The 13,534-nt window shown below is 41.1% G+C and overlaps 1 protein-coding gene across 5 annotated transcripts in view; it reads right to left on the reverse strand.

The window, feature by feature from the left end:
* The window catches only part of DOCK10 (dedicator of cytokinesis 10), a 320,008-nt gene that overhangs the window by 225,633 nt on the left and 80,841 nt on the right, over positions 1-13,534 (reverse strand). For 3 of the 5 annotated variants that reach the window (XM_075861477.1, XM_075861479.1, XM_075861476.1), the window contains exon 1: positions 10,811-11,052. The exons of the other annotated variants lie outside the window; for them this stretch is intronic. In XM_075861477.1, the coding sequence (XP_075717592.1) occupies positions 10,811-10,972 (162 nt within the window). In that variant the 5' untranslated portion in view covers positions 10,973-11,052. Of the gene's footprint in view, positions 1-10,810; positions 11,053-13,534 lie in introns of those variants that run through there. 5 annotated transcript variants of the gene reach the window in all.

Here is a 13,534-nt window from a genome sequence, read left to right on the forward strand (position 1 = left end):
ACTTTTTTACATACTCTTGATTGTTACTTTGTTGCTATAGTTCTTTCCATTCTTTATATTGGCCATAGGAAGTGAGTAATATTTTCTACTCTATATTACAATAGGCACGTATACTGCTCCATTAATAAATATTAGGGGTGCAGAGGTAGCAGTCGTACCTGGGCCTTGGTTCCTGAGTGGGCCTAAAGGTGGCAGATGTTAGGTGTAACAGATCTTGTATTGGGGCTCCGGAGAATCAAATTACAAATATGTTTTATAAATAAATGAAATAAATGATAGGGGACCCCATATTGATAATAAAAATGGGACCACTCTTAGGTATACAGAGACAGTGCTTGTTTGCTCGGGTCCACTTTACTCACGGGGTGGGGGAGAGGCTGACCTGAGCTGACTCCAACTTTCATTGAGTCCTCTAGTAAATGGCTTTCTATGAAGCATGTACGCCCTTGTCTTTTCTTAAACAACAATACTTATACTTGTTCATATTTATAGTACCACTAAACTTTGAAAAAACTTTTTCGACATTTCATAGTCACATTTCAGAAGTTTTGATCGGTGGGGGTCCGAGAACTGAAACTTCCACCGTTCACTAAAACGAAGCGGCAGAATCACTCGGGTGAGCGCTGAGCCGCTTCGTTTTTGATCGGCAGCCAAAATACCAGACAGCAGTAGCAAATATCATCTTGTGGAGCTTATTTATTGAATAGCAGAGCAAAGAATGTCAACGACTCATTAAACCCAGCATTAAGCTATGGTATAAAAAACTAGAAATAAGAATAGAATAAATCGGAAAGATAATGAACTATAAGGAAAGTGATCTCTTTTATATAGTTCATACGTTTGTTAATGGAAAGAAGTCTTCAGTACGTATGGCCCCAGTAATTAGTCACGGAGGTGACAGTAATAAGTATGCAGGCGATATGGTAATTAGACAATGCTCTCTGACATTTAATCCTCTCTAATTCTATTATCTATACACAGGTGCTTTTATGTTTTAACAAGTTACTTGCTGGTATTACCAACAGCAAATCTTTTCTTTGATACTAATACGGTACATTAGACACATTACCAGAAGGTTTTGATCCAGTAGTGATCTTCATCCTCAGAACAAATAAGTTATCAAATCGAAGCGTAGCAGTAAATTTGAGGTAAAGTAGGGCTAGCCAAACTATGACAGATTATAGTACTGCATTGAGTGCAGTTCAAAGTGGCTAAAGGTGGCCATACATATTAAAGGAGCTCTCTACCGAGTTCATGCCCTTCTTGTTAGAAGGGTACCTTAACACTAAGCAGATTACAAAGTGTCCCCCTGCTGGGACCCCAGTGATCAGCTGTATTCTGTTGGGAAAACTGGCAGTAAATGTTAAATTTCCCTGCAGCACCTACACAGTGCCTATTCATATCAATGGGATGTCTATGTAATGCAGGACAGGACCTCCAGAGCGAAAGACGCTCTGTATAACCGCTCTCCGCTCTGGCCAAGATATGAAGATCCTGAACAGACCCCACACTAATAAGTCAGAATCCCCTAATAGGGTATATGGCAATGGATTTTCTAGACTGGACAACCCCTTAAAATAACTAGGCCAATCGGGCATGTTTATTTTAATGAGCAGACACCTTTTGCAGCGGCCTATCTCCAGTGGGAGCAAAGTATCGGGCATTAGATTGTCTGTCCTGAAATCGGGAGTATAAACAAGTTCTGACTAATATGTATTGGAACCTTAAGAGGCTACAGTGAGATTGGAATTATCAGCAAAACAACTGATGTCTTCAGCAGACAATCTCAAGTAAAAGGCTATCCTACCCTCTTATGGTATATATCAAGTCCACGTTACAGGTACCTTATGTTCCATGTAATAGGCTGAATGACGGCATGCGGAATCTCTGCCACTCGCAAGTAGGGAGCCGTAGGCCGTATTTTGGAGGAATTCTCCCCTAAAAGCAATGTTTCTAAGGGGAAAATACCTCCATATTAAGCCATTTGATGGAACATGGCACGTTTTTGTTGTATTCCTTATGAAATCTGAGGCATACAGAGGTACAGTAGGTCCCAATAGAAGTTCATAGCTAATATGGCTCTGTACAACTCGGGGGTTGTTCAGAGCTGTAATACCGACGTGTGCATGATCCCTTAGATGTATTTTTAAATGTGAAACAGTAACAAGGGTTAATCATTTTGCATGTTAATATTTTATGTTTAAACAGATGTACTTTGTGGAATTTTTTTTTTCACTTTTACATTTAAGGGGTTATACACACAAGACGATTACTTTTTCTTAGAAGTTACCGCTGTTGCAGGGGAATCAGGCAGAAAGTGTTAGATTTTCCTGCAGCGCCATAACAGGGGAAGTGAAGCATTACATAGTTCCCACGGAAATCATTGGTTTTTCCAGGTAATCCATGGACATGCAGGGTCTCCAGAGCAAGAGACACACTTTGTAGCCGATATCTGCCTTGACTAGTCGCTAATGGTTTTGAACAGGGGACACCTGACTATTAGGGCTCCGTTCACATCTGCGTTGGAGCCTCCATTGCTGGACAAAATTATGGAAACCCGGTAAAATCCATTAATGTTGAAGAGTTCTTTCGGATGCCATTAGCTTCTATCACGTGACGGATCCAGCGCGTCTGTCTTTCCTGTTATTTTGCACCTCTGACGGAACAGAATAACGGAAATTGTAATGCAGCTGTGAACAGAGCCAAACTCAGAATTCCATAATAGAGTATTTTAGAATTGTTTTTTTTGTTGTTTTTAAACAAATAGCCACTTTAATGAGTTTTTTTTCTATTAAATCCAGTGTAATTTAATGTCATTAGACAATCAGCTGCTTGCCTAATACAGTACAGCATGTACATAAGTTATACATTACTTACTACTGTATTTAGCTGGGGGCCATGGGGCCATTGAATAAGTCACAAGAGTCCTCATGACCACAGTAAATGTTTGTCTTCAAGACCTTACGTAGAAGTTCTGACACTAGGTCAATTTGGTGTGTTGACTTATGTATGTAACAAATACAGTACACACTTCAATATATCTGTGAATAGGTTGTTCTTTTCTATAGTGGAATTTTGCGCTTTGTGAACATACAGTATAATAAAGGTAAAATATAATCATAAGGCTCCAGAAAATGACAATGTGATGTCACCTCTCTCTAAACTTTGTATTCTGGAAAAGATTTGTGGGGTATATGTAGTTTTGCTTACTCAAATGCATACATAAAAAAATTATAATAATGATAAACCAACTTCTACCAAGTATTATTGATAAAGAAAATACTACCGTTTCGTTTATACAGAGCCTATGCAGAACTATGTGTTTCCATGGTTACTTATTACAAACAAATCTTGTGTAGTGTGATCCAGCAGTCATTTCTATCTCAACTTCCCCTGTCTGTTAACCTACACATGGTAGCGAGTAAGGCGTGACTGCAGGATCAGACTTTAGTGCCGTCAGTAACTAGGTAACTAACATAATAGGCGCGATTGCATTGAAAAAATGGTGTTTAGGCTGAACACCATATTAACTAAGATCCCACCTTTTTTCTAACACATGTGAAGGGTCTGAAGAAGGGTTGTGGCTTTATAGCTGTATACTGTACAGTGCAACTTATTTACACGAAAATATCACCACTTCTTCCTTCAGAAAAGGAATGTTGGCTACGACAGGTAAGACCAATAGCGGCCCTGTTTTCATCATCATGGCATGCCTGATGTTAAAGGGTAACTAAACGTTCAACAAACTTCTGACATGTCATAGTGAGATGTCAGAAGTTTTGATCGGTGAGGTTCTGATCGCTAAAACAAAGCGGCAGAACAGCTGGTGTGAGTGCTGAGCCGCTTCGTTTCTGTTTGGATTTTTTCGGAAAGCCGATGTAGCTATGTATGGGTTCATAGACTTTCTATTGAGTCCGTACACCGCTACATCGGCTTTCCAAGAAAAAAAGCCAAGCAGAAACGAAGCGGCTCATCGCTCACACAAGTGTTTCTGCCGCTTCGTTTTAGCGATTGGTCGGGGTCTCCGTGCTCGGACCCCCACCGATCAAAACTTCTGACATGTCACTATGACATGTCAGAAGTTTGTTGAGCATTTAGTTGCCCTTTAATGAACAAGGCACATGTAGCATAGGATGCAGACAATACTGGTACACTACTTGGCAGTCCAATTTATTAGTAGTAAATATGCCCCGGTGTAAGTGCAGCTTTAGAAACCATTCTTTTCAACTAAAACGACAGCCATTTATTACAAATAGGATGCAATGAAAGCAAAACAATGAAGAATACAATGAAGCAATACAAAAGAAAGAATCTATTCTTACACCTCACCTTTTTTCTCATTTGTATTGAATCAAAGAATAGGATTAAAGTATTTCCACTCAAATAACATGTAAACTATGCATAAACCTTTGCAAGAATTAAGCAAAATATGTGTGAAGAATATAACATAATGCCATTGTAGCCTAAATTATACTATAAATGCGCTCCGCACCTTCAGCTGTGATCAGCGTTCCTTGTTAGGCTGAAGACTGGATCATAAAGGTTGTATATAAGCCCATCTACACCCTGACGAGGAGCGCCGATCACAGCCGGAGGTGCAGGGAGCTCAGCTGAGCACTTCTGTACCTTCATTTAAACGATGGTGGGGTTCTCAGCACCCACACTGATCAACATTTCTAATATGTTTCTATGACATATCAAAAGTCGTGAAAATAGCGCCAAATTGATCAAAATAGACCACATGGCATAATAAATTTGGCACAACTCGCTAGGCATGTTAGATAATTAATTCGGTGCATTTTTTTATTACTTTTAACTGCACGCTATTTTTCTAAACAGTTGTATAAATCTTGCGAACGCCATGTAATTCACTTTTGTAGCGCAAAAGTTAAATCTCATCCAATATGTCACTAACCTATAGATAAAATTCCCACTCGAAACCAAAAATTGGTATAGATTAAGCTATATGTATGTGAAAAATCTGTCACCCTTAAAAAAAGCTTCACTGATCCCCAAAGTAACAGTTTAGGGATTAATACAGGGACAAAACACTCTGTGCGCCATTTTATCATGTCCTGTGTGAACAGTCATCTACATTAAATGTGTCAACTTGCTATAATGCATAATGTGGGGGTGATTTTCTTTATTCTTTGCTTCCAAATGTATACTGCAACTTTGGAGACAAAATATACACTTGGGGAGATTTACAAAGCAAAATGCGCCAGAATTGCTGTAAATTTATTATGTGTTTTGGACACTTTTTACACTTCACACGATAGTTTTGAAAAGTGTCCAGAAAAGGGGGCTTGGCAAGAAGAAGTTGTAAAACGACACCAGATTTATTAATAACATATGCCATTCTTTTGTTGCAATATATTGGTGTAAAATATGCCAGCCGAGAGGAAGAGTAAAAAGTATCCAACACGTCTAGCAAGATGAGAAAAAAAATGGATCATACAGCATGCGCCATTGTGATACATTTTGTGCGGTTTCTGCCTGTCTGGTCTAGTTTTATCCTGCCTAACCTTAGGACAGAATTAATTAATTTACCCCACTGTGTTTTATTGATACATAAATATATGTGTTTTCAGTTAGCATTACCAACCTGATGTACACGGTGCAAGGTGAGCAATGCTTCATGTCAGAAGTGAGCAATATGACATTATGTGAGAGTCTCATTATGCGGAAACTTTCCTAGATAACCCTAAATAAGAATTTTGGGTGGCTACATTTTTTTTTTACACATCAGCATACTTGATACCACAATGCCATTATCAGTATGACGGTTGCTTCACGTCACTACAGAAACTTGATGGACATCTACCTTCTATGACCGTGGTTTCCTGATTCATCACAACATGATCCACTGACACCAACATACATAATGTGTCCTTCTGAAACTTCTCATGAGGAAAATTATACGAAAACCTCAAATCTTACTCCACAAATTGTCATCTTCAAATTGTGGAGACCGTCAAAGTAAAGACAGACCCATATTAGTACAGGCCTCACTATTTAGTCACATTTTAGCCTCATGTATCAATTACAGGCATTGAAATCTATCTTCAGGAAAAAGTAAACTTGTTGCCTGAAGCAATAAAATTTTATCTCTAACCAGAGGAATTTAGAAAATTAAAGCTAAACCCTGATTGGTTGCAGAGGGAGACAATGTATTGTTTGTGATGATCTCCCCATTTAGGCCATTTTAATTTTACAATCCCTTTTATTAGAAGGGTTCCCATATGTTAAGGTGATCACAGTGCTCTACTGCTGGGACCCCCACGTATCAGCCCGTATGTTTGGTGGAACTCAGCAGTAATTGTTCAATTTCTCTGCAGCGAAATCAATGCACTGTACATGTAATGCACAGACATGTTGGGTCCTCCACTAGAGAGACACTCTTTGTAGCTGCTCTCCACTCATGTTAATAGAGTAGGCTTCTGAACCGGGGCCTCTTCTCTATTAACTCATAACTCCCTAATAGGATATATAAAAATGGGTTGACTAAACCAGACCACCCCTGTACTTATTTCTAGTGGAAATACTATATGCATATTGGTTAATCTTACAAATTGGATGTCTCCACTGCCTAGTAGTTTATACATAAAATCAATCAATGGCTTTTACTTTTTTATCCTCTTTTCTGTCCAAAAATAACATAAATTGCCAATATACACTGGGCCTCATTTATACAAAAACTGGCATTGCTGCTCATTGCAGCCAATCATAAAGCAGCCTTTATTCTCAGGATCAGTTTATTAAACAATAGCTTAAAGGGGTTTCCCCACGAGGGACGTTAATGACATATCCACAGGATTTGTCATAAATGTCAGATAGATGCGGTCCCATCCCTGGGACCCGCACCTATCTCTAGAACGGGGCCCCCTAAACCCCATTCTAGCTTTGTCTGTCGCAGACTCCCAGCCACTTCCTAACTTTATGGTCGGGAGTTAAGAAAAAAACGTAGCTCGCCGAGCTACGCGGTTTCCGTAACTCCCAAACTAGTGAATAGCAGTTATGGAAGCAGCGTAGCATGCGAGCTACGCGGTTTACGTAACTACAATTCAGTTCTATGGGGCTTACGAATTCAGTGTAGCTCAGCGAGCTACGCTGTTTTCACCTTCATGGTCGGAAATCAGGGTAGGGGCCCCATTCTAAAGATTGGTGCGGGTTCCAGAGGTGGGACCCGCATCTATCTGACATTTATGACCTATCCTCTGGATAGGTCATAAATGTCCCTCGTGAGAAAACCCCTGTAATTGATTGGTTGCTATTGGCAACAGAGCCAATTTTTGTATTTGATAGTTTTGATAAATAAGACCCTCTGTGTTAAAATTAGGATTGCCACCAGGCCGGTAATAACCAGTCCAGTGGTAAGTTTTTTTTTTACGGGCGATAGCAAATGCTGTAAATTTTGCATAATAATATTATTACGAGCACGGCCGGCCACGGGGCGGCCGGCCGTTTTTACGGGCCGTGCTCCCATTATAAAGTATAGTAGCACGGCCCGTAAAATAAAAAAATAGGACATGTTCTATATTTTTTCAACGGCACTGGCACCTTCCCGTAAGCAAAAAGGAAGGTACCCGTGGCTAATAGTAGTCTATGGGCCCATAATTACGGGCGTTTTTACGTTCGTGTGCATGGGGCCTTAGGCTTTATTCAGACGAACGGGAAAAACGTCCGTTCAACGCGCGTGATTTTCACGCACGTTGCACGGACCTATATTAGTCTATGGGGCCGTGCAGACATATCCGTGATTTTTACTCAGCGTGAGTCCGCTGAAAAAAAGTCACGACATATCCGTTCTTTGGGCGTTTTTCGCGCATCACGCACCCATTGAAGTCAATGGGTGCGTGAAAACCACGCATGTCGCACGGAAGCACTTCCGTGTGACGCGCGTGATTCGCGCAACAGCTGTCAAAAGGTTGAATGAAAACAGAAAAGCACCACGAGCTTTTCTGTTTACAAACATCCAATCGGAGTGTCATAATGATGGCGGCTGCGCGAAAAGCACGCAGCCGCGTATCATATGCTGATGCCCCACGGAGCTGTTAAGTGCCTTTTGCGCAGGCAAAATACCACGTTTTTGCATGCGCAAAAACGGCACGCTCGTGTGAATCCAGCCTTAGGGGGGATTCACACGAGCGTGTATTGGGTCCGTGCGGGCCGCGTGGTTTTCACGCGCCATGCACAGACCAATACAAGTCTATGGGGCAGTACAGACAGTCAGTGCTTTTTGCGCAGCGTTTGTCAGCTGCGCAAAAAGCGCGACATGCTCAATATCTCCGCGTATTTCGCGCATCACGCACCCATTGAAGTCAATGGGTGCGTGAAAACCACGCAGGTCGCACAGAAGCACTTCCGTGCGAACCGACTGAAACAGCGCACCAGCTGTCAAAAGGATGAATGTAAACAGAAAAGCACCACGTGCTTTTCTGTTTCCAAACATCCAAACGGAGTGTCTTTGAGATGAGCGAACCCGGACAACCGAACCGAACTTCACCGGGTTCGGCCGAACTCGTTTTGGCCGAACCCAGCAAAACAATTTCCGGTACGCGACGTCAGGAGATTAGTCACTGTCCAGGGTGCTGAAAGAGTTAAACTGTTTCAGCACCATGGACAGTGACTTCCGATCCCAATATACATGAACCTGTAAAAAAAAAAAGAAGTTCTGACTTACCGATAACTCCCGGCTTTTTCCTCCAGTCTGACCTCCCGGGATGACAATTCAGTCCAAGTGACAGCTCCAGCCAATCACAGGCCAAGCACAGGCTGCAGCGGTCACATGGACTGCCGCGTCATCCAGGGAGGTGGGGCCCAATGTCAAGAGAGGCGCGTCACCAAGGACGCGTCACCAAGGCAACGGCCGGGAGGGAAGTTCTCGGTAAGTACGAACTTTTTCTTTTTTTTTAACAGGTTTCTCGATATTGTGTTCGGCATTCACTGTCGAGGGTGCTGAAAGAGTTACTGCCGATCAGTTAGCTCTTTCAACACCTTGGACAGTGACGGGCGTCGACTAGCCTCATCTCTATGATGGCGGCTGCGCGAAAATCACGCAGCCGCGCATCATACACGGATGACACACGCTGCTGTCAAGTGGTTTTTGCGCGTGCAAAAACGCAACGTTCGTCTGAATCTGCCCTTACAGTGAGACGGCTTCTATCTAAGGCTCCCAGACCTAAGTGGCAAATCTTAATTAGTGCGAAGTCACGACACCCAAAACCACACCCAACTTTTACCCATGTTAGGGTTTATTTACATGTGCCGATTGTGGCGTTTGTTTGCCACGATTTACACAAAAACAGTAAACCCCAAACCTGGCTGGTATTTTTGGGTGGAATGGTGCCAACTCTAGTTAAAATTTAGTCACCAATTGGTAACTATGTAGATATGACTGGCCCATAATGCTTTCTCACTTTTTATGGACTTACCCTATGTCTAAAATAGCTCCATAGGCAAGACATGTGCAAACAAGCAGTGAGAGGAAGAGATTATTAGCAGTTTAGTGCCATTTATTTGCAACTATAGAATTCCCTTTCATATCCATCATCTAAATCAGTATCCTATAATTAAAAAACACCATCATGTAAGAAAAGCAAATAGAGCTGTTAAAGGGACACTAAAATAAAAGTGCAGCAAATAACAATCATACACGTGTGTATAAATGTTTCCAGATGTTGCCAGCTGTGATCGTGGAGCCAGACATTTTTCTGGACTTATTTAGTAATTATTAGTAATGCCATTGAAGAACACTACACGTCAGTATCTTCCAATCCAGGACTGGCTGATAACAGGGAATAATAGATTACACTAATTTGCACAGCAAATGCTGATGCGATAGCCTGTTAGGCTTGTGTGCCTTTAAGTAGTTTTTTTCTTCTTTTACAAAAATTTTAAAATACCCTGCAACACAGACCTTGAATTGGGCAATTCTGTAGTAGAAGTTACTCTGTTTGTCAACCTTGTATAGGCCTAAGGAAGAAGATTGTGTGGTTCTAGGAGCTGCCACTTAGCCCGTTTTTATTGGCCTGCTTGTCAATGCTAGTCTAAAGGCCAACACCAACATAGATCCTGTAAAAGAAGATGATCCTGTAGTTTATTCCAGATACACTGGCAACCCAATGGTGCTCTAATGTACATAGAGACTGGGAGCATATTAGAATGATGACCATTGTTTACATACAATAAATCATTGTCAGATATTGAAAGCCTTGTATTGATGTTATCTTCATTCCCCAACTGTAGTAAATGCCGAGAGCAAAAGTGCCCATGAAAATTTACCAGCCAGCTTTCCCATTACATCAGAACAAACGCTGTCTACCGGCCTTTAACAGGTTAAATATTACTGAATACCACTTGTATGCATCACAACATGCGCCATTGCCTACATTAAATCAGATGATAATTCCAAATCATTTTTAGAATGATGTATGCTAAATAAAATTCTACAAAGCCAAAATAATAGCACCTCATTCTATCTATAAGGGTTGTGCTAAAAACAAGAACCCTGTACCGATTACCTGCATCATATTACTCAGCCCGTCAGTCTCATCATTTCAGAACTATAGGACGTCAACATCTAAGCAACAGCAGGCAGGAGAAGTCACATAATGCACCACCAAATGATACAGTAGTTGTGTTACATAAGGTATAGACGGCTTTGCTGGGGAATAGCAAATTAGGAAATTTACACAAATCAACATGAACAATTATACAAAAATCCGAAAGGATTAAGCCCCTTTGCCGCAGCTGTATCTGTATAAATAATCCTGTCGCCACTGTCACAGTTTGCCAAGGCATACCCTACCATGATGATCAGAGTTCTCGGTCTGCTTATTTCATCCACATCATCCTGTAGCACAATTTCATGTGACAGATCTTCTTGTCGTCTGGTGCAAATGTGAGGACAGCTCCTCTGTACCACAGAGCGAAAGGCTTGGAGCAGAACAATGCTGGCAGCACAGCCCATATCTGCATCCTGAAGCCCACAAAATAACTTCTATGTTGATGCTATGTTTGTACAACAGTGGCTCCTTGTCCCTGACAGCAGCCTACACTGCAGCTGCAGCCAGCCGCCTCTCCAATCAGTTCCTGCTGCCCGGATCATCTGATCACAACTAAATAGCTTGGATGCAGCTAAAGGAAAAGACTTCATCCACTGTAACTGAACACTTGCACAGACATTAGGGCATGAAGCAAGCTCCAAAAAATTCTGGGATCTAGAGAAGACCGAGGTTTCCTGTTTTCTTATTTCCATAGAAAAGAGTTGCGATTCCATGCCTCTTCTATTAAAATCATCTGTACAAATAAAGCATTTGCTTGTTGGAAAAGGAAAAATCAGGAAATTGATTTTGTATAAAGCAACAGTGAATATCAAAGGCTATATTTGCCTTAAAACTCTGCAATATTATTAAATAGGAATCTCATAATAAGTCATTCTCTCATAGATTGTGATTTTTTGGGGGAATTTACAAATAGCCTGTCACTGCCCTATAGGTGTTGTCAGCCAAAGGCAAGCTGTCGCGCTCCACTGATGTTTATTTCAACTGCGCCATGGTCACTTTATGTAGTAATAACTTTGGAATGCTTTTACTTTTTTTTTGTGTGACACATTGTATTTTATGTTAGTGGTAAACATTGATCAATATGTTTGCTCTTTAGTTATCAAAAAATGAAGACATTTTAAGAAAAATTGGAAAGGTTTGCATTTTCCTAAATTGAAATTATATATTTAAAGTGTATAATTTTAGCAGCAATGTTTCACATATTCAAGAAAATTTGCAAAACATATATTTTTAGGGACCAATTCAGTTTTAAAGTAGCTGTGAACCTATACTGTATATTAAAAGCCAAAATAAAAAGCCCCATTTTAAAAACTGCACCCTCAATGTAATTAAAACAGCATTTAGTTAATTTGTAAACCCTTTGGGGGAGTTCACATGGAGTTTTTTGACTAGCTTTTTGACGCGGAAACCACGTCGGAAAACACGCTAAAAAACGGCCGAAAATGCCTCCCATTGATTTCAATGGGAGGCGGAGGCGATTTTCCCACGAGCGGAAAAACCGGCTCACGGGAAAAAGAAGGGACATGCCCTATCTTCAGGCGTTTACGCCTCTGACCTCCCATTGACATCAATGGGAGGCAGAGAAAGCGTATTTCACGGCGCGAAAATCGGTGTGCAGGCAGAGGAAAATCTGCCTCAAAATTCCAAACAGAATTTTGAGGCAGATTTTCCTCCTGCAAAAAACTCAGTGTGAACCCAGCCTTTAGGTGTCTCACAGGAATTACAGCAAATTGAATTTGCTTTAATTTGCAAAGTTCATTTTTTTGCAGATATTTGAATTGAATCCATTTATTTTCAGTAACACAGCAGGTGTTAGAAAAAAAAACGTAAAGGGGTTTTCCGGAACCAACTAATTGTTATTGCATTGCACATTTAAAAATAATGCAATTTGTAATATACTTGCGTTTTGATTTCATTTTCTAACACCCGATTCCAGCGCCGGTCACGTGATGTGTCTTCAATAGTAAAACCTGCACTTCCGGCGCTGCCCCGTACATGCTCTTTCACTTCCGTTTTCCGGCTGGCTCAATGTACGGGAACGTTATTCCTGACATCACTGTACACTGTGGTGTACACAGTGGTGTTCCGGATACTCTTTCGTCGGTGTCTCTGAGCATGCGTGGTTGCTACACTAAGGGTATGTGCACACGAGAACTGTCTTTTACGTCTGGAAAGACAGACTGTTTTCAGGAGAAAACAGATGCGTTGTTTCAGACGTAAATGCTCCTCCTCGCATTTTGCGAGGCGTCTTTGACGCCCGTAATCTTGAGCTGCTCTTCATTCACTTCAATGAAGAACGGTTCAAATTACGTTGCAAAGAAGTGTCCTGCACTTCTTTGCCGAGGCAGTCAATTTACGCGTCGTCGTTTGACAGCTGTCAAACGACGACGCGTAAATGACAGGTCATCGACACAGTACGTCGGCAAACCCATTCAAATGAATGGGCAGATGTTTGCCGACGTATTGGAGCCGTATTTTCAGAAGTAAAACAAGGCATAATACGCCTCGTTTACGCCTGAAAATAGGTAGTGTGAACCCAGCCTAACAGTGTTTACCACGCATGCCCACTCATGTGCTCTAATAGCACCTGCGCCAAATTTTCTCAGACCGGAAGCTGTCATTCAAAACACTGAGGCATGTAAACAAAGTGCAGGATGTAAACAGAGAACGTTTAAAGCACGAAAGGAAACCGAAAATGAAAGGATTTATTTATGGCTAATAATAGCGGCAGACTGTTAATAAAAATATTTTTTAGATCTCGGGAAAACCCCTTTAACATTTACTACCTAGATCCTGCAGTTTTTAGAAATATCCCATATGTGGCCCTAGTGTGCTACATGACTCAAACACAGGCCTCAGAAATAAAGCAGCGCCATGAGGATATTTGTCTCTCTTTTTTATTAATATGTTTTACATGCACCATTTCATGTTTGAAGAATACGCACTGCAGGTGAATGTCTGGACGG

The sequence above is a fragment of the Rhinoderma darwinii genome, chromosome 4 (assembly GCF_050947455.1).
Source record: "Rhinoderma darwinii isolate aRhiDar2 chromosome 4, aRhiDar2.hap1, whole genome shotgun sequence".
Lineage (NCBI taxonomy): Eukaryota > Metazoa > Chordata > Amphibia > Anura > Rhinodermatidae > Rhinoderma > Rhinoderma darwinii.